The 27,377-nt window shown below is 44.9% G+C and overlaps 1 protein-coding gene across 12 annotated transcripts in view; it reads left to right on the forward strand.

The window, feature by feature from the left end:
• The window catches only part of LOC110529476 (unconventional myosin-VI), a 125,400-nt gene that overhangs the window by 78,265 nt on the left and 19,758 nt on the right, over positions 1–27,377 (forward strand). For all 12 annotated transcript variants that reach the window (XM_036984870.2, XM_090242660.1, XM_090242661.1 and 9 more), the window contains exons 19-27: positions 1,787–1,825; positions 10,306–10,399; positions 15,901–16,031; positions 16,177–16,254; positions 17,786–17,915; positions 18,663–18,753; positions 19,143–19,293; positions 23,491–23,699; positions 25,264–25,342. In XM_036984870.2, the coding sequence (XP_036840765.1) occupies positions 1,787–1,825; positions 10,306–10,399; positions 15,901–16,031; positions 16,177–16,254; positions 17,786–17,915; positions 18,663–18,753; positions 19,143–19,293; positions 23,491–23,699; positions 25,264–25,342 (1,002 nt within the window). The remainder of the gene's footprint in view (positions 1–1,786; positions 1,826–10,305; positions 10,400–15,900; positions 16,032–16,176; positions 16,255–17,785; positions 17,916–18,662; positions 18,754–19,142; positions 19,294–23,490; positions 23,700–25,263; positions 25,343–27,377) is intronic.

Here is a 27,377-nt window from a genome sequence, read left to right on the forward strand (position 1 = left end):
GTGTCGCACTGCTTTGCTTTATCTTGGCCAGGTCGCAGTTGTAAATGAGAACTTGTTTTCAACTAGCCTACCTGGTTAAATAAGGGAAAATAAAAAATAAATAAAATCATAGCTGTGATTTAAAGTCCAAAAGGTGTGTAGAGAGAGGGAGAAATACAGACAGGAAAAGTAGATACATATAGCGGTTCAAATCAGAATCAGTCAGGGGAGTAAGGTAACTTGTCCTGTTCCGTTGTGTGCTATGAATCCCACAATGCATCAGTGAATAATGCAGGCAACACCCTGCTGTTCTCCAGCTAACTGCCTCCAGTCACCCCCTTCCCTGTCCCCTACCTCCCCAGTCCTGGTTCTGTGCTGTCTCCCTGTTAATCGCCGTTTGTTTCCTGCATCACTGCAACACTTGCTAATGACATCTTGATGTCGGCAGCTTCCAATTCCAATCAATTGAGATGTTATTCATATCATTATCAGGAGTGTAGTATGAAGAGTTTGCAATATTGTGTAGTTTGCAGTGAGATACTTTAGCATATAGGATTATAGAAATGTTCAATGACAGGATCAATGTCCACCGAGCAATTGTCCCTACAATCCCATTATCTTCTTATGATTCCATAATAAAATTATTACGATTCTTATTGACCAGTGTACATGCCAGTTGGCAGTGGCACCGAATAGGACTGCCTGCCAGGCAGCTACTGTACATATTAAGCAGCTACTGTTAATAAGGTAGTTACTGTAGAAAGTGATATGCTGTAGATTATAAGGCTTAGAGCTTGACTAAGGCCTAATCAGTGATTCAGCGTTTTGTACCTGTCTGTTCTCAGAGTTACAAGGTGAGATAGAGAGCGTTATCAGCTGTTTATTTGAGAGATCCTGCTGGGTTTATAAATATTAATGTCCCGGGGATGGTCCCTAGAGCAGTCTGTCTGTTAAACGCAACTCTCTGCAGATTAAGGTTGCAAAATGACGGTAACTTCCCAGATTTTCCAGAAATCCCGGTATGGACAATTCCTGGACTTATTAGGGAATTCCAACTGGGATTTCTGGAAAACCGGGACATTTTGGGAAGGTTCCAGGGGTTTTGCAACCAGAGCTCTAGATCAGTGACAGAGGGGCCAACAAGCGGTTATCTGTCTGTCATCTCAGTTAGTTGGCTACCATGCATCCATCTGTCTGTCATCTCAGTGTCCAGTTAGTTGGCTACCATGCATCCATCTGTCTGTCATCTGTGTCCAGTTAGTTGGCTACCATGCATCCATCTTTCTGTCATCGCACAGTGTCCAGTTAGTTGGCTACCATGCATCCATCTTTCTGTCATCTCAGTGTCCAGTTAGTTAGCTACCATGCATCCATCTGTCTGTCATCTCACAGTGTCCAGTTAGTTGGCTACCATGCATCCATCTGTCTGTCATCACAGTATCCAGTTAGTTAGCTACCATGCATCCATCTGTCTGTCATCTCAGTGTCCAGTTAGTTGGCTACCATGCATCCATCTGTCTGTCCCTCAGTTCCTGTAGTCCTATCAGTTGTATTTAGGCCTGTTTGCATGATACATTAAAACAAAATGTCTTTGTCTTTCGTTTCAATGCGCTTTAACCATGAATGTGTGTCTGTCGCGGCTGTACTGTTGCTTAAGTAGCTGTTGTTTTGAGTGTTGGACAGGAGCGCTGGAAGCAGAGAGGGAGCAAGTACCCTTTAATAAGCATGTGTTCATGCTGTGTTGGACCAGACAGGTCTGTGGAGTTGGTCTGTATCACTGAACAAATGTTTTCTTTTACCTCAACAGACCCAGCTGAACATTCTACTGGAGAAGCTTCGCAGCACGGTTAGTATTTACTACAGTGCTCAACAATTTACTACTTTACCCCACACAATAGGCATCTAACTTGAACTGAGATCAGTTGTCATATAATATACACTCGCCTCGCCATTTATTTTGATAGTTAGGATAACATGTGTACATGTGACTCTATGCTCCAGCATTATGGATCTGAGATTAAATGTTTTATATGTTGCATCAGTACAGAATGTCACCTTTTATTTGAGGGTATTTTCACACATATCTGCTTTATTGTTTAGAAATGAAAGCATTTTATGTATGTAGTCACACCATTTGAATAAGTTTTCACTTCACTTATATTGTATTAAAGTAGTCAAAAGTGTAGTATTTGGTCTCATATTCCTAGCACGCAATGACTACATCAAGCTTGTGACTACAAACTTGTTTGAACAATTTGTAGTTTGTTTTGGTTGTGTTTTAGATTGTTTTGCCCAATAAATTGTAAACTGCCCTGAGATTGTAAACTGTTTTGGTAAAAACATAGATTCAATGGTTGTGAAGATGGGGAGAGGTCTGTCCGTAATAAAGAGATGCTCTGATTTCTCACTCCACAAAGCAAGTCCTGCAGGCTCTAGTTTTATCTTATCTTGATTATTGTCCAGTCATATGGTCAAGTGCTGCAAAGAAAGACCTAGTTAAGCTGCATCTGGCCCAGAACAGAGCGGCACATCTTGCTCTTCATTTTAATCAGAGGGCTAATATTAATACTATGCGTGCCAGTCTCTCTTAGCTAAGAGTTGAGGAAAGACGACTGCGTAATTTCTTGTTTTTATAAGAAACATTAACCTGTCTGGGAACCCTCGCCAACAGCCAATGAGATTGCAGGGAGCCAAATACAAATCAACAGAAATATCATAAATGAAATTGATCAAACATACAAGTATTAGGCACCATTTTAAAGATACCATTCTCGTTAATCCAGCACGGTGTATGATTTCAAAAATGCTTTACAGCGAAAGCTCCACAAACGTTTATGTTAGATCACCACCAAGTCACAGAAAACCCCAGCCATTTTTCCAGTCAAAGAGAGGAGTCACAAAAAGCACAAATAGAGATAAAATGAATCACTAACCTTTTGATGATCTTCATCAGATGACACTCATAGGACTTCATGTTACAGAATACATGTATGTTTTGTTCGATAAAGTGCATACTTATATTTAAAAAAATCTAATTTTACATTGGTGTGTTATGTTCAGTAATGTTTTGCTTCCAAAACATGCAGTGATTTTGCAGAGAGCCACATACATTTACAGAAATACTCATTATAAATGTTGATGAAAATACAACTGTTATGCATGGAACTTTAGATATACTTCTCCTTAATTTAAAAAAAAAAATTAACACCTTTATTTAACCAGGTAGGCTAGTTGAGAACAAGTTCTCATTTGCAACTGCGACCTGGCCAAGATAAAGCAAAGCAGTGTGAAGCAGACAACAACACAGAGTTACACATGGAGTAAACAATAAACAAGCCCGTAACACAATAAACAAATCAATGACACAGTAGAAAAAAGAAAGTCTATATACAGTGTGTGCAAAAGGCATGAGGAGGTAGGCAATAAATAGGCCATAGGAGCGAAAAGTTACAATTTAGCAGATTAACACTAGAGTGATAAATGAGCAGATGATGTGAAAAGTAAAAAAATTAAAACAGTATGGGGATGAGGTAGGTAGATTGGGTGGGCTATTTACAGATGGACCATGTACAGCTGCAGCGATCGGTTAGCTGCTCAGATAGTTGATGTTTAAAGTTGGTGAGGGAAATAACTCTCCAACTTCAGCGATTTTTGTAATTCGTTCCAGTCACTGGCAGCAGAGAACTGGAAGGAAAGGCGGCCAAATGAGGTGTTGGCTTTGGGGATGATCAGTGAGATATACCTGCTGGAACGTGTGCTACGGGTGGGTGTTGTGATCGTGACCAGTGAACTGAGATAAGGCGGAGCTTGACCTAGCATAGACTTGTAGATGACCTGGAGCCAGTGGGTCTGGCGATGAATATGTAGCGAGGGACAGCCGACTAGAGCATACAGGTCGCAGTGGTGGGTGGTATAAGGTGATTTGGTAACAAAACGGATGGCACTGTGATAGACTGCATCCAGTTTGCTGAGTAGAGTGTTGGAAGCCGAGGATCGGTAGGATAGTCAGTTTTACTAGGGTATGTTTGGCGGCGTGAGTGAAGGGGGCTTTGTTGCGAAATAGAAAGACGATTCTAGATTTGATTTTTGATTGGAGATGTTTAATATGAGTCTGGAAGGAGAGTTTACAGTCTAAGCAGACACCTAGGTATTTATAGTTGTCCACATATTCTAGGTCAGAACCGTCCAGGATGGTGATGCTAGTCGGGCGGGCGGGTGCGGGCAGCGAACATTTGAAAAGCATGCATTTGGTTTTTACTAGCATTTAAGAGCAGTTGGAGGCCACGGAAGGAGTGTTGTATGGCATTGAAGCTTGTTTGGAGGTTAGTTAGCACAGTGTCCAAGGAAGGGCCAGAAGTATACAGAATGGTAGAGGTGGACCAGGGAATCGCCCGCAGCAAGAGCGACATCATTGATGTATACAGAGTAAAGAGTCGGCCCAAGAATTGAACCCTGTGGTACCCCCATAGAGACTGCCAGAGGTCCGGACAACAGGCCCTCCGATTTGACACACTGAACTCTGTCTGTTAAGTAGTTGGTGCACCAGGCGAGGCAGTCATTAGAAAAACCAAGGCGTGATGGAGGTTAGGGAAAGGATGGAGAGACAGAATGGAAGGAGGAACAGTGGGAAGGAGAGAGATGAGGAAGAACACATTATTATTGAGTCTGCCAATAAGAATACGGTGATTGACAGAGTCGAAAGCCTTTGGCCAGGACGGCTGCACAGTACTGTCTTTTATCGATGGCGGTTATGATATCGTTTAGTACCTTGAGCGTGGCTGAGGTGCACCCGTGACCGAAGCCGGATTGCACAGCGGAGAAGTTAGGGTGGGATTCGAAATGGTCAGTGATCTGTTTATTAACTTGGCTTTCGAAGACTTTAGATAGGCAGGGCAGGATGGATATAGGTCTGTAACAGTTTGGGTCTAGGGTGTCACCCCCTTTGAAGAGGGGGATGACCGCGGCAGCTTTCCAATCTTTAGGGATCTTGGACGATACGAAAGCGAGGTTGAACAGGCTGGAAATAGGGGTTGCAACAATGGCGGTGGATAGTTTTAGAAAGAGAGGGTTCAGATTGTCTAGCCCAGCTGATTTGTACGAGTCCAGGTTTTGCAGCTCTTTTAGAGCATCTGCTGTCTGGATTTGGGTGAAGGAGAAGCTGGGGAGGCTTGGGCGAGTATCTGCGGGGTAAGCGGAACTGTTGGCTGAGGTTGGAGTAGCCATGGCCAGCCATTGAGAAATACTTATCGTGTTATCTAGCCTCAGTGCAGTGGGCAGCTGGGAGGAGGTGCTCTTGTTCTCCATGGACTTTTTTTATTTATTTATTTTTTGAATTTTACCCCTTTTTCTCCCCAATTTCGTGGTATCCAATTGTTGTAGCTACTATCTTGTCTCATTGCTACAACTCCCATACGGGCTCGGGAGAGACGAAGGTTGAATGTCATGCGTCCTCCGATACACAACCCAACCAGCCGTACTGCTTCTTAACACAGCGCGCATCCAACCCGGAAGCCAGCCGCACCAATGTGCGCCGTGCACCTGGCAACCTTGGCTAGCGAGCACTGCCCGGCCCGCCACAGGAGTCGCTGGTGCGCGATGAGACAAGGAGATCCCTACCGACCAATCCCTCCCTAACCCGGACGACGCTAGGCCAATTGTGCGTCGCCCCACGGACCTCCCGGTCGCGGCCGGTTACAACAGAGCCTGGGCGCGAACCCAGGGACTCTGATGGCACAGCTGGCGCTGCAGTACAGCGCCCTTAACCACTGCGCCACCCCTCCCGGGTGGCCTTCTCCATGGACTTTACAGTGTCCCAAAACTTTTTGGAGTTAGAGCTACAGGATGCAAATTTTTTGTTTGAAAAAGCTAGCCTTTGCTTTTCTGACTGACTGCGTGTATTGGTTCCTGACTTCCCTGAACAGTTGCATATCGTGGGGACTATTCAATGCTATTGCAGTCCGCCACAGGATGTTTTTGTACTGGTCAAGGGCAGGCAGGTCTGGAGTGAACCAAGGGCTATATCTGTTCTTAGTTCTACTTTTTTGAACGGGGCATGCTTATCTAAGATGGTGAGGAAATTACTTTTAAGGAATGACCAGGCATCCTCGACTGATGGGATGAGGGCAATATCCTTCCAGGATACCCGGGCCAGGTCGATTAGAAAGGCCTGCTCGCAGAAGTGTTTTAGGGAGCGTTTGACAGTGATGAGGGGTGGTCGTTTGACTGCGGACCCATAGTGGATACAGGCAATGAGGCAGTGATCGCTGACATCCTGATTGAAAACAGCGGAGGTGTATTTGGAGGGCAAGTTGGTCAGGATAATGTCTATGAGGGTGCCCATGTTTACGGATTTAGGGTTGTACATGGTGGGTTCCTTGATGATTTGTGTGAGATTGAGGGCATCTAGCTTAGATTGTAGGACTGCCGGGGTGTTAATCATATCCCAGTTTAGGTCACCTACCAGAACGAACTCTGAAGCTAGTTGGGGGACGATCAATTTAATGCAACCCCTGTGACAGATTTCAAAAACACTTTACGGAAAAAGCATACCATGCAATAATCTGAGTACGGAGCTCAGAGCCCAAACCAGCCAAAATAAATTTCCGCCATGTTGCACAGTCAACATTAGTCAGAATAGCATTATAAATATTCACTTACCTTTGATGATCTTCATCAGAATGCACTCCCAGGAATCCCAGTTCCACAATAAATGTTTGATTTGTTCGGTAAAGTTCTTCATTTATGTCCATAGACCTCCTTTTGTTAGGGCGTTTGGTAAACAAATCAAAACGCGAGTGCAACTTCCAGCGATAAAGGTCGGACGAAAATTCCAAAAAGTTAGATTACTGGTCGTAGAAACATATCAAACGTTGTATAGAATCAATCTTTAGGATGTTTTTATCATAAATGTTCAATAATGTTCCAACCGGAGAATTCCATTGTCTGTAGAAAAGCCATGGAACGAGAGCTAACTCTCTCGTGACCGCGCGTCATGAGCCTGTGACACTCTGCCAGACCACTGACTCAAAGAGCCCTTATGAGCCCCTCCTTTACAGTAGAAGCCTCAAACAAGTTTCTAAAGACGGTTGACATCTAGTGGAAGCCTTAGGAAGTGCAATTTGACCCCATAGACACTGTGTATTCCATAGGCCAAGCTTTGAAAAACAACAAACCTCAGATTTCCCACTTCCTGGTTGGAATTTTCTCAGGTTTTTGTCTGCCATATGAGTTCTGTTATACTCACAGACATCATTCAAACAGTTTTAGAAACTTCAGAGTGTTTTCTATCTCATGGTAATAATACTATGCATATATTAGCATCTGGGACAGAGCAGGAGGCAGTTCACTCTGGGCACGCTATTCCTCCAAAGTGAAAATGCTGCCCTCTATCCCTAAAAAGTTAAGAACACATTCTTATTTTCAGTGACGGCCTAGGAACGGTGGGTTAACTGCCTCGTTCAGGGGCAGAACGACAGATTTTTACCTTGTCAGCTCGGAGGTTTCAATCTTGCAACCTTACAGTTAACTAGTCCAACGCTCTAACCACCTGATTACATTGCACTCCACGAGGAGGTTGCCTGTTACGCGAATGCAGTAAGCCAAGGTGCTAGCTAGCATTAAACTTATCTTATAACTAACAATCAATCAATCATAATTACTAGTTAACTACACATGGTTGATGATATTACTAGTTTATCTAGCGTGTCGTGCGTTGCATATAATCAATGCGGTGCTTATCGTTGCTGCAATGTGTACCTAACCATAAACATCAATGCCTTTCTTAAAATCAATACACAGAAGTAAATATTTTTGTAACTGATGTGAAATGGCTAGCTAGTTAGCCAATAGCGCTAATAGCGTTTCAAACGTCACTCGCTCTGAGACTTGGAGTGGTTGTTCCTCTCCCGCGGCTTTTGTGGGAGCGATGGGTAACGCTGCGTCGAGGGTGGCTGCTGTCGATGTGTTCCTGGTTCGAGCCCAGGTAGGAGTGAGGAGAGGAACGGAAGCAAACTGTTACACTGGCAATACTAAAGTGCCTATAAGAACATCCAATAGTCAAAGGTTAATGAAATACAAATGGTATAGAGAGAAATAGTCCTATAATTCCTATAATAACTACAACCTAAAACTTCTGACCTGGGAATATTGAAGACTCGTGTTAAAAGGAACCACCAGCTTTCATATGTTCTGAGCAAGGAACTTTAACATTAGCTTTCTTACATGGCACATATTGGACTTTTACTTTCTTCTCCAACACTTTGTTTTTGCAATATTTAAACCAAATTGAACATGTTTCATTATTTATTTGAGGCTAAATTGATTTTATTGATGTATTATATTATGTTAAAATAAGTGTTCATTCCGTATTGTTGTAATTGTCATTATTACAAAAAAACATTTTTAAATCGGACGATGAATCGGTATCGGCTTTTTTGGTCCTCCAATAATCGGTATCGGCGTTGAAAAATCATAATCGGTCAACCACTATTTGGCAGGTCATGTTTCGAAGGATGCATGACTCGACCTTTGCCTCACCCGGACCCGTTGGGGAGTTGCAGCGATGAGACAAGATCATAATCACGAAATTGGGGAGGAAAAGGGGGAAAATTACACAAAAAAATAAATAACAAATAATAAAGCAACACTTCACGGCACAACACCTCTCCCCCATGTGACATGTATATTTATTTTTTATTTTATTTTTATTTAACTAGGCAAGTCAGTTGAGAACAAATTCTTATTTACAGTGACGGCCTAACAAAAGGCCTGCTGCAGGGACGGGGGCCTGGGATTTAAAAAAATATTTAAAAAATACAATATAAATATAGGACAAAACACACATCACAACAACAGAGACAACACTACATAAAGAGAGACATAAGACCACAACATAGCAAGGCAGCAACACATGACAACACAGCATGGTAGCAACACAACATGGTAGCAGCACAAAACATGGTACAAACATTATTGGGCACAGTCAACAGCACAAAGGTCAAGAAGGTAGAGACAACAATACATCACACAAAGCAGCCACAACTGTCAGTAAGAGTGTCCATAATTGCGTCTTTGAATGAAGAGATTGAGATTAATCTGTCCAGTTTGAGTGTTTGTTGTAGTTCGTTCCAGTCGCTAGCTGCATCGAACTGAAAATAGGAGCAACCCAGGTATGTGTGTGCTTTGGGGACCTTTAACAGAATGTGACTGGCAGAACAGTTGTTTTATATGGAGGATGAGGGCTGCAGTAGATATCTCAAAAGGGGGATTGAGGCCTAAGAGGGTTTTATAAATAAGCATCAACCAGTGGGTCTTGCGATGGGTATACAGAGGTAACCAGTTTACAGAGGAGTATAGAGTGCATCTAGCCGCTTGAGAAAACCCTTACCTGTCGATCTATAAATTATGTTTCCTTAATCTAGCATGGGTAGGGTGGTTATCTGAATCAGGGTTAGTTTAGCAGCTGGGGTGAAAGAGGAGCGATTACGATGGAGTAAACCAAGTCTAGATTTAACTTTAGACTGCAACTTTGATATGTGCGGAGAGAAGGACAGTGCACCATAAAGCCATACTCCCAAGTACTTTAAACCCTCAGAGGTAGTAATAACACCTGTGGGAGGAGGGGCATTCTTCTTACCTAACCACATGACCTTTGGTTTGGAGGTGTTCAGATTAATGGTAGAGAAAGCTTGTTGGACACTAAGAAAGCTTTGTTGTCGAGAATTTAACACAAATTCCGGGGAGGGGCCAGCTGAGTATAAGACTGTATCGTTTGCATATAAGTGGATGAGAATGCTTCCTACTGCCTGAGCTATGTTGTTGATGTAAATTGAGAAGAGCGTGGGCCTAGGATTGAGCCTTGGGGTACTCCCTTGGTGACAGGCAGTGGCAGATTTTCTGACTTTATACACTGCACTCTTTGAAAGAGGTAGTTCGCAAACCAGGCCAAAGACCCCTCAGATACACCAATAATCCTTAGCCGTCCCACAAGAATGGAATGGTCTACCGTATCAAAAGCTTTGGCCAAGTCAATAAAAATAGCAGCACAGTATTGCTTAGAATCAAGGACAATGGTGATATCGTTGAGGACCTTTTAAGGTTGCAGTGACACATCCATAATTTTATCAATCTTCCAGTGAACATTTTTATTTTGTCAGTCCATAATGTTCAAGCCAATGTCCAACCAATTTAGATCTGGATCACCAAAGAGGTACTCTCTGGCCATCTTCAGTGTGGCTGCTGTCAGGGCTAACAACATGAAATTACATATAGAACACTTCAATTTAATAGGATATCTATGGCTAACAGCCTCTTCTCCCTCCCTCCCAGGGCTCCAGTTTCATCCGTTGTATCAAGCCCAATCTGAAGATGGTCAGCCACCAGTTTGAAGGGGCCCAGATCCTCTCTCAGTTGCAGTGCTCAGGTCAGTATATACAGTGCATTGTTACATTACAGACTTATTCTAAAATGGATTAAATTGTCTTTTTTCCCTCGTCAATGTACACATAATGTTCACAAAAAGCAAAAACAGATTTGCAAATGTATAAAAAAAATATATATATTTCATGTTTACATAAGTATTCAGACACTTTACTCAATACTTTGTTGAAGCACATACAGCCTCGAGACATTCAGAGACTTGTCCCAAAGCCACTCCAGTGTTGTCTTTGCTGTGCGCTTGGTGTCGTTGTCCTGTTGGAAGGTAAACCTTCACCCCAGTCTGAGGTTCTGAGCGCTCTGGAGCAGGTTTTTAATCAAGGATCTTTCTGTACTTTGCTCCGTTCATCTTTCCCTCGATCCTGACTAGACTCCCAGTCCCTGCTGCTGAAAAACATCCCCACAACATGATGGTGCCACCACCTTGCTTCACCGTAGGGATGGTGCCAGGTTTTTTCCAGATATGACGCTTGGCATTCAGGCCAAAGAGTTCAATCTTGGCTTCATCAGACCAGAGAATCTTGTTTCTCATGGTCTGAGTCCTTTAGGTGCCTTTCGTCAAAGGCTATCGTGCCTTTTACTGAGTGGCTTCCGTCTGGCCACTCTACCATGACGGCCTGATTGGTGTAGTGCTGCAGAGATCGTTGTCCTTCTGGAAGGCTCTCCCATCTCCGCAGAGGAACTCTGGAGCTCTGTCAGAGTTACCATCGCGTTCTTGGTCACCTCCCTGACCAAGGCCCTTCTCCCCCGATTTCTGAGGTTGACCGGGCGGCCAGCTCTAGGAAGAGTCTTGGTGGTTCCAAACTTCTTCCATTTAATAATTATGGAGGCCACTGTGTTATTGGGGACCTTCAATGCTGCAGAAATGTTTTAGTACCCTTCCCCAGATCTGTGCCTCAACACAATCCTGTCTCTGAGCTCTACGGAAAATTCCTTCAACCTCATGGCTTGTTTTTTCTCTGACATGCACTGTCAACTGTGGGACCTTATATAGACAGGTGTGTGCCTTTCCAAATCATGTCCAATCAATTTAATTTACCACAGGTGGACTCCAATCATTTTGGGGTATTGTGTGTAGTTTGAGGAACATTTTAGAATAAGGCTGTAACGTAACAAATTGTGGAAAAAGTCACGGTCTGAATACTTTCCGAATGCACTGTAGGCCTAAAGAAAGGGGCTAATCAACTATTCCCTATGGGCCATAGTTAGTGCTGAGTATTTCCGTTTTGATTATCAAGAAATAATTACAGTTTTTGATTTAGATTTTTGATTTACATTAAATGCACTGCATTATGTGGGTTGAATGCTGTAACACAGAAAAAAATGTCCCATGATGGTGTTGACTGCCCATTGTACTTGACCATCATTTATTTACATTACTTTACTTTGATAAAATATTTTATTTGTGTATATTACATTTTTTTTTTTTTTCATTCTAAGTCACCATCTCATCTGTATAGAGCTGCTGCCTATGCTGTCTGACAAAATCGCTATTTTAATAGTTCCTCAAATGAAATATGGCACACTTTTCTAACTGCTGAATACCAATTATTAATCACTTACATCATCTATTATCAGTTAGAGATCCCTCGCGAAGCAAATGCTCTTTACAGTGGCTTGCGTTAGTATTCAACCCCCCCTTGGCATTTTGACAATTGTTGTTGCCTTCAACCTGGAATTAAAATGGATTTTTGGGGGGGTTTGTATCATTTGATTTACATAACATGCCTACTACTTTGAAGATGCAAAATATTTTTTATTGTGAAACAAACAAGAAATAAGACAAAAAAACTGAATACTTGAGCGTGCATAACTATTCACCCCAACAAAGTCAATACTTTGTAGAGCCACCTTTTGCAGTAATTACAAGAACGTCTCTTGGTTGTATGTCTCTATAAGCTTGGCACATCTAGCCACTGGGATTTTTGCCCATTCTTCAAGGCAAAACTGCTCCAGCTCCTTCAAGTTGGATGGGTTCCGCTGGTGTACAGCAATCTTTAAGTCATACCACAGATTCTCAATTGGATTGATGTCTGGGCTTTGACTAGGCCATTCCAATACATTTAAATCTTTCCCCTTTAACCACTCGAGTGTTGCTTTAGCAGTATGCTTAGGGTCATTGTCCTGCTGGAAGGTGAACCTCGGTCCCAGTCTGAAATCTCTGGAAAACAAACAGGTTTCCCTCAAGAATTTCCCTGTATTTAGCTCCATCCATCATTCCTTCAATTCTGACCAGTTTCCCAGTCCCTGCCGATGGAAAAACATCCCCACAGCATGATGCTGCTTCACTGTGGGAATGGGGTTCTCTGGGAAATGAGAGGTGTTGAGTTTGCGCCAGACATAGCGTTTTCCTTGATAGACAAAAAGCCAAAGAAGAGTTTTAGTCTCTTCTTCCATATCTTTGGGGAGTCTCCCACATGCCTTTTGGCGAACACCGAACATGTTTGCTTATTTTTTCTTTAAGCAATGGCTTTTCTCTGGCCACTCTTCCGTAAAGCGCAGCTCTGTGGAGTGTACAGCTTAAAGTGGTCCTATGGACAGCTACTCCAATCTCCGCTGTGGATTTTTGCAGCTCCTTCAGGGTTATCTTTGGTCTCTTTGTTGCCTCTCTGATTAATGCCCTCCTTGCCTGGTCCTTGAGTTTTGGTGGGCGGCCCTCTCTTGGCAGGTTTGTTGTGGTGCCATATTCTTTCCATTTTGAAGTTGATGCAAAGAGTCAATATTTTCAGTGTTGACCCTTCTTTTTCAAGACCTGCAATCTGCCCTGGCATGCTGTAAATTAACTTTTGGGCCATATCCTGACTGATGGCAGCCCATTCTTGCATAATCAATGCTTGGAGTTTGTCAAAGCCTCTTGAGGATTTACCACAATTTCTCAATGGGATTAAGGTCTGGGGAGTTTCCTGGCCATGGACCCAAAATATCAATGTTTTGTTCCGCGAGCCACTTAGTTATAACTTTTGCCTTATGGCAAGGTGCTCCATCATGCTGGAAAAGGCATTGTTCATCACCAAACTGTTCCTGGATGGTTGGGAGAAGTTGCTCTTGGAGGATGTGTTGGTACCATTCTTTATTCATGGCTGTGTTCTAAGGCAAAATTGTGAGTGAGCCCACTCCCTTGGCTGAGAAGCAACCCCACACATGAATGGTCTCAGGATGCTTTACTGTTGGCATGACAAAGGACTGATGGTAGCGCTCACCTTGTCTTCTCCGGACAAGCTTTTTTCCGGATGCCCCAAACAATCGGAAAGGGGATTCATCAGAGAAAATGACTTTACCCCAGTTCTCAGCTGTCCAATCCCTGTACCTTTAGCAGAATATCAGTTTGTCCCTGATGTTTTTCCTGGATAGAAGAGGGTTCTTTGCTGCCCTTCTTGACACCAGGACATCCTCCAAAAGTCTTCGCCTCACTGTGCGTGCAGATGCACTCACACCTGCCTGCTGCCATTCCTGAGCAAGCTCTGTACTGGTGGTGCCCCGATCCCGCAGCTGAATCAACTTTAGGAGACGGTCCTGGCGCTTGCTGGACTTTCTTGGGTGCCCTGAAGCCTTCTTCACAACAATTGCACCGCTCTCCTTGAAGTTCTTGATGATCCGATAAATGGTTGTTTTAGGTGCAATTTTACTGGCAGCAATATCCTTGCCTGTGAAGCCCTTTTTATGCAACGCAATGATGACGGCACGTGTTTCCTTTCAGGTTACCATGCCTGACAGAGGAAGAACAATGATTCCAAGCACCACCCTCCTTTTGAAGCTTCCAGTCTGTTATTCGAACTCAATCAGCATGACAGAGTGATCTCCAGCCATGTCCTCGTCAACACTCACACCTGTGTTAACGAGAGAATCACTGATATGATGTTAGCTGGTCCTTTTGTGGCAGGGCTGAAATGCAGTGGAAATGTTTGGGTGGGATTCAGTTCATTTGCATGGCAAAGAGGGACTTTGCAATTAATTTGCAATTCATCTGATCACTCTTCATAACATTCTGGAGTATATGCAAATTGCCATCATACAAACTGAGGCAGCAGACTTTGAAAATTAAAATTTGTGTCACTCTCAAAACTTTTGGCCACGACTGTATGTCCATTACATGAAATCCAAATAAAGATCCATTTAAATTACAGGTTGTAATGCACCAAAATAGGAAAAACTCCAAGGGGGAGGAATACTTTTACAAGGCACTGTATCCCTCTCCATCACATGTTATTTTGTCTCTTCTCTCAGTGTCTGCCCCACACTAACCTAATGTAGCAAGCCTAAAGAAACACACAGACCGGACAAGTAGGAGCGCAATGGACTATGGTCATTTTAGTTCATGACCATATTTTCTGGACTAAACTATGTAGAATATTGGCCTGCTGGAAACTGCAACTCCCTACTACACCGCACTGTTTGGGCTTGATCTGATTTACCTCAAACTGTGCAATGAGTTAACAAAATGCAATTCAAATAATTGAACCGACATTGGTCAATTAGTTGTTTAAAAAACAAAAATGTTGGTTAATGCTCAGCTCTGGTCAAAGGTGGTGCACTATAAAGGGGATAGGGTGTAACTTGGGATACACTGTTGCTCTACATTGGTGGTGGATGAGGTGAAGTTTCACCACCTTACTATGCAAAGCTCTTTGAGCGTCTGGAAAATGCTAATCCAGTAAATGATTAATATGTTTATAAATGTATTACACACAGCGACACAGGGAGAAATGACTGTGGAGATGTGGGGTTTTATTCTGCCCACGCCAATGCTGCAGTTATTACAAAACGATCTTGTCGCTGCAGAACAAAAACGATCAAATGCAAAATGACCGGAGTGATTTACATACATTTACTGAGAACTCACAGCACTTTTCTCTCCACAAATTGGCACACAATTACAGTCGGAGGAGAGATACTGTATAGCATCTGAGTATCTGCGTGCTGTTCTTCTTGACTGTTTTCTGAACATTTCTCTTTCTCAGACCTTCAAACTAAAGGCTGCGACGCTAATTCAATTTCCCATTCTCCTGTTCAATTTGCATATTACATTTGACTCGCTTTTCTTCTGTATCATTGGAGTTGCCTACATTTTCATCTACACTCATGAGTGGTGGCTCAGAGACATGGAGAGACTGTGTTGCTCCATCTCTCTAAGCTTAAGATCAAATTATGCATCAACTATATTGGGTGGGTGGTGGACGAGTCAGCAGAAGTTAGTTTGATGTATTTGGAAGAAACAGGGGAAGTAGTCGTGCATAGACAGTCATTAACCACTGACTGTGCAGAAAATGCGTTATTGAGTTGTCTCAGGACTGGGATGACCCGGTCTGTCTCCATGTGAGAGAAAGTCAGTTGACAAAAGGCCCCTTAACGGCAGGTAGACTAACGCTTCCGGAGGAAGACCTGATTGGTCAAAATGTGTTGCAGCATTCGACCTGCTTTAATATAGTAGGATGATCTGCTCCTACCTGTATATATTTTTGTGACTAGTTCACTAAAGTGTCTCTGTAGGAATGGTGTCCGTGCTGGACCTGATGCAGGGAGGCTTCCCCTCCAGAGCGCCATTCCATGAGCTCTACAACATGTACAAGCAGTACATGCCTGCCAAGCTGACTCGCCTGGACCCAAGACTCTTCTGCAAGGTCAGTGCCCCATGGACCACACACACACACACTGGCCCTGCTCTGGGCCCATCTTCTTATCACTGTACCATCCAATACACCACAAAGCCAGTTTGTCATGTTCATATGACATGTATTGACAATGAAATGTTTGTTTGTGCTGCAGGCTTTATTCAAAGCGCTGGGACTCAACGAGAATGATTACAAGTTTGGGCTGACCAGAGTGTTCTTCAGACCTGGGAAGGTGATAACTTCATGACATATATCTCTGTTATGCTCTGTTGCTCTGCACTGGCTCTCAGCATTACAATGTTCCCCTGACTGAATGGACTTCAAAGGAATCCGCATTTGGCTGCGAGCGAGGGGAGCTCTGCAGGGGAAAGGGATTTAGATAATAAACCATGTAGAGCTAACACATGGGGTATTCATTAATGGAACAGATAAGTTATTCAATTATGTTAAATGTGCGGTTTGGAGCCCTATTGTAAAAATGTCTGTTGTGGCTTAATTGGACTCAGTCAGAGGTGATCGCTGTGTGGGGCAGGTGTAACTTTAATTTTGTAGCTGAGTAGTTTTGTGCTTATGAATAAATGAATATACTACCCTCTGTTGACCACGACAAGACAGGTACTTTGCTGCTGTTATTGTAATCTCCGTTTTCACCTTCCCTGAGGGAACATCAGCTTACTGATGGCTATTTTAGTGTCTATGGCTGCTCTATGTTCTCTCTCTCTCTCCATCCTTCTCTCTCATCCCTCCACTCTTCTCTCACCTCTCTCTCATCTCTCTCCTCATTCTCCTCTCTCTCATTCTCCTCTCTCTCCTCTCTCTCTCAACTCTCCCTCATTCTCCTCTCTAATCTCTCTCCTTATTCTCCTCTCTCCTCTCTCTCTCAACTCTCCCTCATTCTCCTCTCTCATCTCTCTCATCTCTCTCCTCATTCTCCTCTCTCACCTCTCTCTCATCTCTCTCCCCATTCTCTTCTCTCACCTCTCTCTCCTCATTCTCCTCTCTCACCTCTCTCTCCTCATTCTCCTCTCTCACCTCTCTCTCAACTCTCTCCCCATTCTCCTCTCTCACCTCTCTCTCCTCATTCTCCTCTCTCACCTCTCTCACCTCTCTCTCATCTCTCTCCCCATTCTCCTCTCTCTCATCTCTCTCCTCATTCTCCTCTCTCACCTCTCTCACCTCTCTCTCATCTCTCTCCCCATTCTCCTCTCTCACCTCTCTCTCCTCATTCTCCTCTCTCACCTCTCTCTCAACTCTCTCCCCATTCTCCTCTCTCACCTTTCTCTCCTCATTCTCCTCTCTCACCTCTCTCTCAACTCTCTCCTCATTCTCCACTCTCACCTCTCTCTCTCATCTCTCTCCCCATTCTCCTCTCTCACCTCTCTCCCCATTCTCTTCTCTCACCTCTCTCTCATCTCTCCCTCATTCTCCTCTCTCTCAACTCTCTCCCCATTCACCTCTCTCACCTCTCTCTCCTCATTCTCCTCTCTCACCTCTCTCTCCTCATTCTCCTCTCTCACCTCTCTCTCTCTCTTTCTCTCTCATCTCTCTCCCCATTCTCCTCTCTCCATTCCTGTATCTCATCTCTCTCTCCATTCCTGTATCTCATCTCTCATCTCTCTATCCTTCTCTCTGCATCCCTCTCTCATTCCTCCATTCATCCATTCTACTCTCTTCATCCTTCTCTTTGGTCCATCTCCTCATTATTTTCTCTAATTTCTCCATCAATCTCTCATCCCTTCTTTCTCCATCCATCCTCCCCTCAGTTTAAGGAGTTTGATCAGATCATGAAGTCGGACCCAGACCACCTGGCGGAGCTGGTGAAGAAGGTCAACCAGTGGCTCATCTGCAGCCGCTGGAAGAAAGTCCAGTGGTGTTCCCTCTCTGTCATCAAACGTGAGTAACATCCTGCTACCTTCCACATCATTATACACCAGGGCCCGTATTCACAAAGCGTCTGAGTAGGATTGCTGATCTAGTGTCAGTTTTCCCATTTAGGTCATAATTAATAAATTATATAGACGGGGGGACCTGATCCTAGATCAGCACTCCTACCCTGAGATTATTTGTGAACATGAGCCCTGTCATGTTCTAGAAGACAAATAGTTTTAAGTGATGGCACTAATTGTTCCGATCCAATTCTGATCATAAAACGCTAACTAACTGGCTCTGTCCATCTGTTTTGTGTGGAGATATCCTCTGATATATTCAGACTGCCTCATTAAACTCTGAAAACAGTCATTGTGAACCTCTTCATCCTGGACCAAGATATAGCTTTTTCCTCCATTACTCTAGTGTGCTGCGTGCCCTGTTGGCAGACAGTTCACCTCAGCCTGTTACCCTCCAGATATGATCTATTACCTGCCCAGTATACACCTCCAATCTTAGAGGGCTGTGTCCCTAATGGTATCCTATTCCCGACATAGTGCACTCCTTTCACTATGCACTTTTGAAGTAGTGCACTGTATAGGAAATATGGTGCCATTTGGGTCACAGTCACTCACTGAGGCAACATTTCCATACCGTCTGCTCTCTCTGTGTGAATTACCACCACGGCTGTGGAGTTACTGTGCCAGTCCCTGCAAGTCTGTGAGTGTCTGGGCTGTCAGTCTCATTGTCTCTCGGTCTCTCTCTCTCCCACAGTGAGGAATAAGATGCTCTACCGTGCCAGTGCCTGCATCAAGATGCAGAAGACGGTGCGCATGTGGCTGTGCAGGAGGAAGCACAAGCCGCGGTAGGTGTCCTCTTATCCCTCCTCTCCCTCCCTCCCTTCCTTCTCGTTATACAGCACTTTCACAGCTCAGCGGTGCCAGGCTGCTTAGCACATCATGGCTGCATCGCCACGGAGACAGTCTCATTGGTACCGGCTGGTATACCGCATGACTCTGTCTTATTACCTCTGTAAAGCTCCAGGAGATCTGTAGTGATAAACAACAGAGCCTTGTGGGCAGTGGCAGGGGGGTACCATGTGTCTCTGTAATGTTTCAAGTTTAAACCCAAGTGACTGTGTGTGTGTGTGTGTGTGTGTGTGTGTGTGTGTGTGTGTGTGTGTGTGTGTGTGTGTGTGTGTGTGTGTGTGTGTGTGTGTGCGGTGCGTGCGTGCGTGCGTGCGTTGGGGTACAGGATCGATGGGCTGGTGAAGGTGCGTAACCTGAAGAACAGGATGGATAAGTTCAACGAGGTGATCGCCGGCCTGAAGGAGGGGAAGCAGGAGATGAGTATGCAGATTCAGGGGCTGGACGATGCCATCAACACAACCATGCTCAAAATCAAGGTGTGAGAATACTGCCAGCCTTCCGTTCTGCAACCTCTCCTAGTTCTATGCTCCTAAGTCAAACTTCTATACAATCCCTTCTTTTTTCCTCTTGCCTGACTTCTATGAGTACAAAAAGTAATATTTTGTCAAGATAGTTTGGTGAAACACATTATTTCATTATTTCTCCACGTTCAACATTGTTTTCTGAATATCAATACGCCAGCATGTGTATAGAATCAAAGTGTATGACATGGGCGATGACATGTCGTGTTCTCTTCTCCCCTCCATATTTAATAATTCATTAGTTCTCCAAATTCAACATTGTTTTCTGAATGTCAATACGCCAGTGTGTGTGTAGAATCCGATCAATGTCAGACACGAGATGTGTCCCTTGTGGCGCCCTATTATAGTGCACTTCTTTTGATGGGCCCTGGCTAAAAGTAGTGCATTATATGGGGAATAGGGTGTTGTTTGAGACACATCTTATGTCTTTGACATTGAGAGGATTCTACACGCACACTGACGTATTGACATTCAGAAAACAATGTTGAATTTATCCCAGGGTGAAATATTTAGTGATGGTTGATGGAGGGAATCTTTATCTAATAGGAGGCTTCAGCCAGCCAGATGGTGTGTAATTACGGCTGGTTTAGTCAAACTATGGATTTTGGGGAACCTCTGGGGTACTAAGCCTTTTAAATGAGGGTCGCTTTGACTCCCTTGAGTTAGTTTTCAAATTTTCTCTCAAGATTCAGGGTTTGTCATTTATTTCCCGAACCTGATTTTATTTTTTTATTTTTTTATTTATCCGTTATTTTACCAGGTAAGTTGACTGAGAACACGTTCTCATTTGCAGCAACGACCTGGGGAATAGTTACAGGGGAGAGGAGGGGGATGAATGAGCCAATTGTAAACTGGGGATTATTAGGTGACCGTGATGGTTTGAGGGCCAGATTGGGAATTTAGCCAGGACACCGGGGTTAACACCCCTACTCTTACGATAAGTGCCATGGGATCTTTTAATGACCTCAGAGAGTCAGGACACCCGTTTAACGTCCCAGCCGAAAGACGGCACCCTACACAGGGCAGTGTCCCCAATCCCTGTCCTGGGGTATTGGGATATTTTTTTTAGACCAGAGGAAAGAGTGCATCCTACTGGCCCTCCAACACCACTTCCAGCAGCATCTGGTCTCCCATCCAGGACCAACCCTGCTTAGCTTCAGAAGCAAGCCAGCAGTGGTATGCAGGGTGGTATGATGATGTTTTGGCTGTGGTACTATATATCTGGATCTGGCCCTCTCTCTCTACCCGATGGCATCGTGGCTTATTTAGAAGCTAGGAGATATTTTTAATGGATGGCGGCTGGATTTAATAGGGTTATGTTCTGCATTTTGAGATGATGTGCATCTTGTCTCGGAGCGCCGTGTATATTACCTTTTGCATTTTTATGGCCCTGCTTATGGTAGTAGCCTATTAATTATCTATAAAAAAGCCAGATAAACAGTTCCTTATTTTGCATCCAACTTATTTGCTAGCCTTTAAAGGTGACACTATTGTAGGGAGTAGAGGGCCTTTAGAGAGAGGAGAGTAGCGGGCCTTTAGAGAGCGAAGAGTAGCGGGCCTTTAGAGAGCGGAGAGTAGCGGGCCTTTAGAGAGCGGAGAGTAGCGGGCCTTTAGAGAGCGGAGAGTAGCGGGCCTTTAGAGAGCGGAGAGTAGCGGGCCTTTAGAGTTCGGAGAATAGCGGGCCTTTAGAGAGCGGAGAGTAGCGGCCCTTTAGAGAGCGGAGAGTAGCGGGCCTTTAGAGAGCGGAGAGTAGCGGGTCTTTAGAGAGCGGAGAGTAGCGGGCCTTTAGAGAGCGGAGAATAGCGGGCCTTTAGAGAGCGGAGAGTAGCGGGCCTTTAGAGTTCGGAGAATAGCGGGCCTTTAGAGAGCGGAGAGTAGCGGGCCTTTAGAGAGCGGAGAGTAGCGGGCCTTTAGAGAGCGGAGAGTAGCGGGTCTTTAGAGAGCAGAGAGTAGCGGGCCTTTAGAGAGCGGAGAGTCTTTAGAGAGCGGAGAGTAGCGGGCCTTTAGAGAGCGGAGAGTCTTTAGAGAGCGGAGAGTAGCGGGCCTTTAGAGTAGCGGAGAGTAGCGGGCCTTTAGAGAGCGGAGAGTAGCGGGCCTTTAGAGAGCGGAGAGTCTTTAGAGAGCGGAGAGTAGCGGGCCTTTAGAGTAGCGGAGAGTAGCGGGCCTTTAGAGAGCGGAGAGTAGCGGGCCTTTAGAGAGCGGAGAGTAGCGGGCCTTTAGAGAGCGGAGAGTAGCGGGCCTTTAGAGAGCGGAGAGTAGCGGGCCTTTAGAGAGCGGAGAGTAGCAGGCCTTTAGAGAGCGGAGAGTAGCGGGCCTTTAGAGAGCGGAGAGTAGCGGTCCTTTAGAGAGCGGAGAGCCTTTGGAGAGCTGAGAGTAGCGGAGAGTAGCGGGCCTTTAGAGAGAGGAGAGTAGGGGGCCTTTAGAGAGCGGAGAGTAGCGGGCCTTTAGAGAGCGGAGAGTAGCGGGCCTTTAGAGAGCGGAGAGTAGCGGGCCTTTAGAGAGCGGAGAGTAGCGGTCCTTTAGAGAGCGGAGAGTAGCGTGCCTTTAGAGAGCGGAGAGTCTTTAGAGAGCAGAGAGTAGCGGGCCTTTAGAGTAGCGGAGAGTAGCGGGCCTTTAGAGAGCGGAGAGTAGCGGGCCTTTAGAGAGCGGAGAGTAGCGGGCCTTTAGAGAGCGGAGAGTAGCGTGCCTTTAGAGAGCGGAGAGTCTTTAGAGAGCAGAGAGTAGCGGGCCTTTAGAGTAGCGGAGAGTAGCGGGCCTTTAGAGAGCGGAGAGTAGCGGGCCTTTAGAGAGCGGAGAGTAGCGGGCCTTTAGAGAGCGGAGAGTAGCGGGCCTTTAGAGAGCGGAGAGTAGCGGGCCTTTAGAGAGCGGAGAGTAGCGGGCCTTTAGAGAGCGGAGAGTAGCGGGCCTTTAGAGAGCGGAGAGTAGCGGTCCTTTAGAGAGCGGAGAGCCTTTGGAGAGCTGAGAGTAGCGGAGAGTAGCGGGCCTTTAGAGAGCGGAGAGTAGGGGGCCTTTAGAGAGCGGAGAGTAGCGGGCCTTTAGAGAGCGGAGAGTAGCGGGCCTTTAGAGAGCGGAGAGTAGCGGGCCTTTAGAGAGCGGAGAGTAGCGGGCCTTTAGAGAGCGGAGAGTAGCGGTCCTTTAGAGAGCGGAGAGTAGCGGGCCTTTAGAGAGCGGAGAGTAGCGGGCCTTTAAGTTGGAACTAAGTGGGAGTTCAGAGTCAATGTGCTACATAAGAAACACTTGTCATATGCCATTTAGCAGACACTTTTATCCAAAGCGTCTTACAACAGTGAGTGCATACATTTTCTTATGGGTGTCCTCAGTGGAAATCGAACCAATGACCATAGCGTTGCAAAGCCATTCACTACCGACTAAGCCACACAAGCTACCGTTAAGTGCTTGCTAAGTGTGAGTTCAGAGTCTGATATGGTAGACAAAATGTAATTGAACGTCTGTTTGGGTTCTGAAAACAGATCGTGCACCTTGTCCTGGGGAGATGTTAGAACACATCAGACTCAGAATAATCATTCTGATAAAAGGTTAATTTGACCCCAGATGCATATGAATATTCATCAGCAGAAGAGTGTGTTGCTGTAACACATTTGCACATAACACATTTGCCTCTAGTTCGATCCTATGCCACTGTCTGTGTGGAAGCTCTGTAGATGCCAGCAGTCACAAATTTAGGGTTCTGATTGGGATGAATGTGTGAGTGCTCAGGTTAGGAGACGGCAGCAAACAGAAATAGGAACTTTCTGGACCATCAAGACCAATATGGTGAGGCGGCGTGTGTCTTTATGTTCCAGGAAGGCATTTGTTTGTATTTCTGTTTGCTGGCAAGTATACACTTGCTAAATCCCAAACCAGTCCCTTCCCCTCGCACGGGTGCTGGCTCCAGAGTGAGGTGCTAGCCCAACGTATGTTTGTAGTTTGTGCAATTTCATACAAAAGAATGAAGAGGCGTGCCTAATTATATACAACATGCATTTGTTTGTGTTTGATTTAGGGGCTTGACACATATAACGAATTAAATGCAAAACAAAAGTGAAATAAATGAAGTGTTCGTCTTTGCTTAGTCTTTATTGAATGAATGAAGCCAGCCCTGCGTTTTGGCTGCAGACTTCTTTAAGGGATTCTACTCTCCTCTCCCCTCAGACCACAGCAATGACCCGCATTGACATGGACCATGAGTACCAGGCCCTGGTCACCAGGTCAGAGGAGCTGCTGACGGCCATGCAGAACAAGAAGAAGGAGGAGGAGGAGAAGGAGCGACTGAAGAAGATCCAGGAGGAGATGGCGAGAGAGAAGAAGAGGAGGGAGGAGGAGGAGCAGCGCCGCAAGCAGGACAAAGAGGACAGGCGTCTGTGAGTTGGGGAGATGAAGAGAGAGAGCCGAGGTGCTCCGACACATTAGTCATGCCTCGTGTCCTGACCCTCTTTTTATTGGTGTATGTAAAACCTGTAAGACCAACCGATGGTCCATCACAAGTCACTAGCTCCTAATTTAATAATGTACACTCATGGGAATTGACCTATATGGATAGGGCTAAATCTTATTTTCTTTACTAAATAAATAAAGCATTTGCATAGCCATGGTGGCAATTGAAAGGGAACAGTTTAGAGATAATGGGGAACTGATTAGACCAAAGGTTAGAACACAACGTTTCACCTGACACAAGACTGAATCCAAACAGTGCAGTTTACATTGACTGTGCTTTTCTCCACATTTGTTGATAAAGAAATCTGGAAATACTCTGGATGCATTCAGTAACATGTTAAGACTGTTCCTGGAAATTGCGGGGCAGTTTCAACATAAGACGAAAAATAATTACAGCGGTTTAAGTGAGAGAACTAACTGGTGTGGCCACACACCTACCAAAGTGTACACAGTTCCTAAGCTATTTCAATGCACCCCTATGACTCTTCTCCTTGCTGTGCCGTTGAGGAACTAGAGCAAGCACACTTGTAGTTGTTTAGTTTGGAGCACAACCCTGCATCCCCGCCATCACACAATTACTGTTGTGTATGCAATCCAAAAACAGTCCATTATAAAAATGCAATCTGGGTCAGGTGGGCATCATTTGAAAGCTTGTTATTTTGCCAATATGACTAGCTAAATTATAAAGTGTTAGGCTTTCACTGGGCAATTCAGAGAAACAGATTATCATTTTGGTGCGCATAGAAAGGACTCATGAGTGGATTCAGGTCCGGCAAATTCTCTTCACAATAAATGAAGAAGCTCATTCTGTTCAGAACAACCCAGGATATGACGACATGTCATCTTGTAACTGTGCATCATAAATGTTGACACTGTATATGACATGGCTTTTATGATTTAGAAATGTGAAGTGCACATTTGGACTCACAGGTGTCTGGCTTGTATGACATCAAATCAGTATTTATTATAATCCTTAACGTCACATCTTTCAAATTACATCAAGTCATCTTAATTTACAGATTTTCCCTCACTCAGACAACAAGAAAATTGCCCAATTAAGGGGAGGGATTGGGGCAACTTGTTGTCGTGAGCTGTGCTCAAGTTCAGAACGTCTGTCAGTCAAAACCCATATAACACTGTGAGGCGCAGCGAGACCTCTAGCAGGTCACTGTAGAGATGATTTATTTGGGCCAATGAATTGATGCGACTGTTTACTGCAGATCTGTAGCAGCATCCTAACTGGATGGATAGTTATTTATTGGGGCCGTTGGTAAAACTGGTTTTCCCTCAAGTCTGTAGTAGGATGGATAAAGTATTGATTGGCCTTGAGATGGAGGAGCGGCTGTACAGAGGAGCGGCTGTACAGTAGAAGCTCTTTCCATTACTTATGGTACAGTATTGATTAGGAAGTCCAAACTTTCGACAGTATTGGTTAGGATCTTTATATCGCAGTGACACCAGACATTAATAGCCTTTCTTACTCTTCCTCAGGAAAGCGGAGATGGAGCAGAAGCGGAAACACGAAGAAGAGGAGCGGAAGCAGAGAGAGAAAGAGGAGAGGAAACTTCAGGTTAGTTTTCTTCTTCCACTGTTGGTTTCTCCTGGTCACTGTCTGCCGCAGGGCGGAAGGAGTTAACAATCTGGCTTTAGTACAATGCTCCACTTCCCCTGCTCTACTTCTCAATGTTCTCTGGCAGGAGAGCTCAGTCAAACATCTGTGTTGTTCTTTCCCCACCACCGGCCTCTCCATCTCTTTCTCTCTCTCGCCATCTCTTCTCTCTCTGCCATCTCTTTATCTCTCTCTGTCTGTCTCTGTCTCGCTCCATCTCTCTCACTCTCACTGGCCGACCGACCATACTCCCAGTCACTCCAGTTCTGTGGAGATAAGACATCTGAGGGTAATATACTGTTTGTCTGGCTCCCCATGTTGTCCAATTGGAGAGGGAAAGCTCCGATAACCCCCAGAGATCTGACCTCAGGTCAGCTACAGGCGTTTAATGCTGAAAGCTGCTCCCTAAGATCAAAGTGTCTTGCCTTGTGCCCACCCTGAGCCCGGGGAAGGCTTGGTGCTTTTCAAACAGCCTTTTTACTCTTTAGATTCACCATCATATTGGGCTTCTGTGCACGTGTTGGTGTAAATATTCATGACATGCACTGCAGATGTTTGAGTTTTGGGAGGAAAAAACGACATCAAACTTCCTCTAACTTCAGAGTGATGTTTTTTCTTCAATGTTCATATTAGTTTTTTCTTATCCACAAATGCCTTCAAGTGAACTTTTCTTCCAAAATGAGTTTCGTAGGTTGTTCTCTGAACTCAATTTTTTAAAAAGTGAGATCTTCTTTTCAACACTGCCCCTGTTCCCTGACTCTGAGGTGTTAGTAGACTGCTTGTTCCCTGACTCTGAGGTGTTAGTAGACTGCTTGTTCCCTGACTCTGAGGTGTTAGTAGACTGCTTGTTCCCTGACTATGAGGTGTTAGTAGACTGCTTGTTCCCTGACTCTGTGGTGTTAGTAGACTGCTTGTTCCCTGACTCTGAGATGTTAGTAGACTGCTTGTTCTCTGACTCTGAGGTGTTAGTAGACTGCTTGTTCCCTGACTCTGAGGTGTTAGTAGACTGCTTGTTCCCTGACTCTGAGGTGTTAGTAGACTGCTTGTTCCCTAACTCTGAGGTGTTAGTAGACTGCTTGTTCCCTAACTCTGAGGTGTTAGTAGACTGCTTGTTCCCTGACTCTGAGGTGTTAGTAGACTGCTTGTTCCCTGACTCTGAGGTGTTAGTAGACTGCTTGTTCCCTGACTCTGTGGTGTTAGTAGGCTGCTTGTTCCCTGACTCTGAGGTGTTAGTAGACTGCTTGTTCCCTAACTCTGAGGTGTTAGTAGGCTGCTTGTTCCCTAACTCTGAGGTGTTAGTAGACTGCTTGTTCTCTGACTCTGAGGTGTTAGTAGACTGCTTGTTCCCTGACTCTGAGGTGTTAGTAGGCTGCTTGTTCCCTAACTCTGAGGTGTTAGTAGACTGCTTGTTCTCTGACTCTGAGGTGTTAGTAGACTGCTTGTTCCCTGACTCTGAGGTGTTAGTAGACTGCTTGTTCCCTGACTCTGAGGTGTTAGTAGACTGCTTGTTCCCTAACTCTGAGGTGTTAGTAGTCTGCTTGTTCCCTGACTCTGAGGTGTTAGTAGACTGCTTGTTCCCTGACTCTGAGATGTTAGTAGACTGCTTGTTCCCTGACTCTGAGGTGTTAGTAGACTGCTTGTTCCCTAACTCTGAAGTGTTAGTAGACTGCTTGTTCCCTGACTCAGAGGTGTTAGTAGACTGCTTGTTCCCTGACTCTGAGGTGTTAGTAGACTGCTTGTTCCCTAACTCTGAGGTGTTAGTAGACTGCTTTTTCAATTGAGCCCCTGGATGGTGGCCAGCTCCAGCAGACTACGGCGAACGCTCGCTGAGTAACCCACAGGCAGAAGAAAGGCTCATTAGTGCATGTGTAAGGTGTCTAATCAGGCCCTGTCTCACACAGTCTCCTTCTCCACATCTGTATGAGAGGCACGCACACACACACAGAGAGACTGCTGTACGCAGATGACCTGGTGCTGCTGTCTCCAACTAAGGAGC

The sequence above is a fragment of the Oncorhynchus mykiss genome, chromosome 8 (genome assembly GCF_057628025.1).
Source record: "Oncorhynchus mykiss isolate SJ-2025 chromosome 8, ASM5762802v1, whole genome shotgun sequence".
NCBI lineage: Eukaryota > Metazoa > Chordata > Actinopteri > Salmoniformes > Salmonidae > Oncorhynchus > Oncorhynchus mykiss.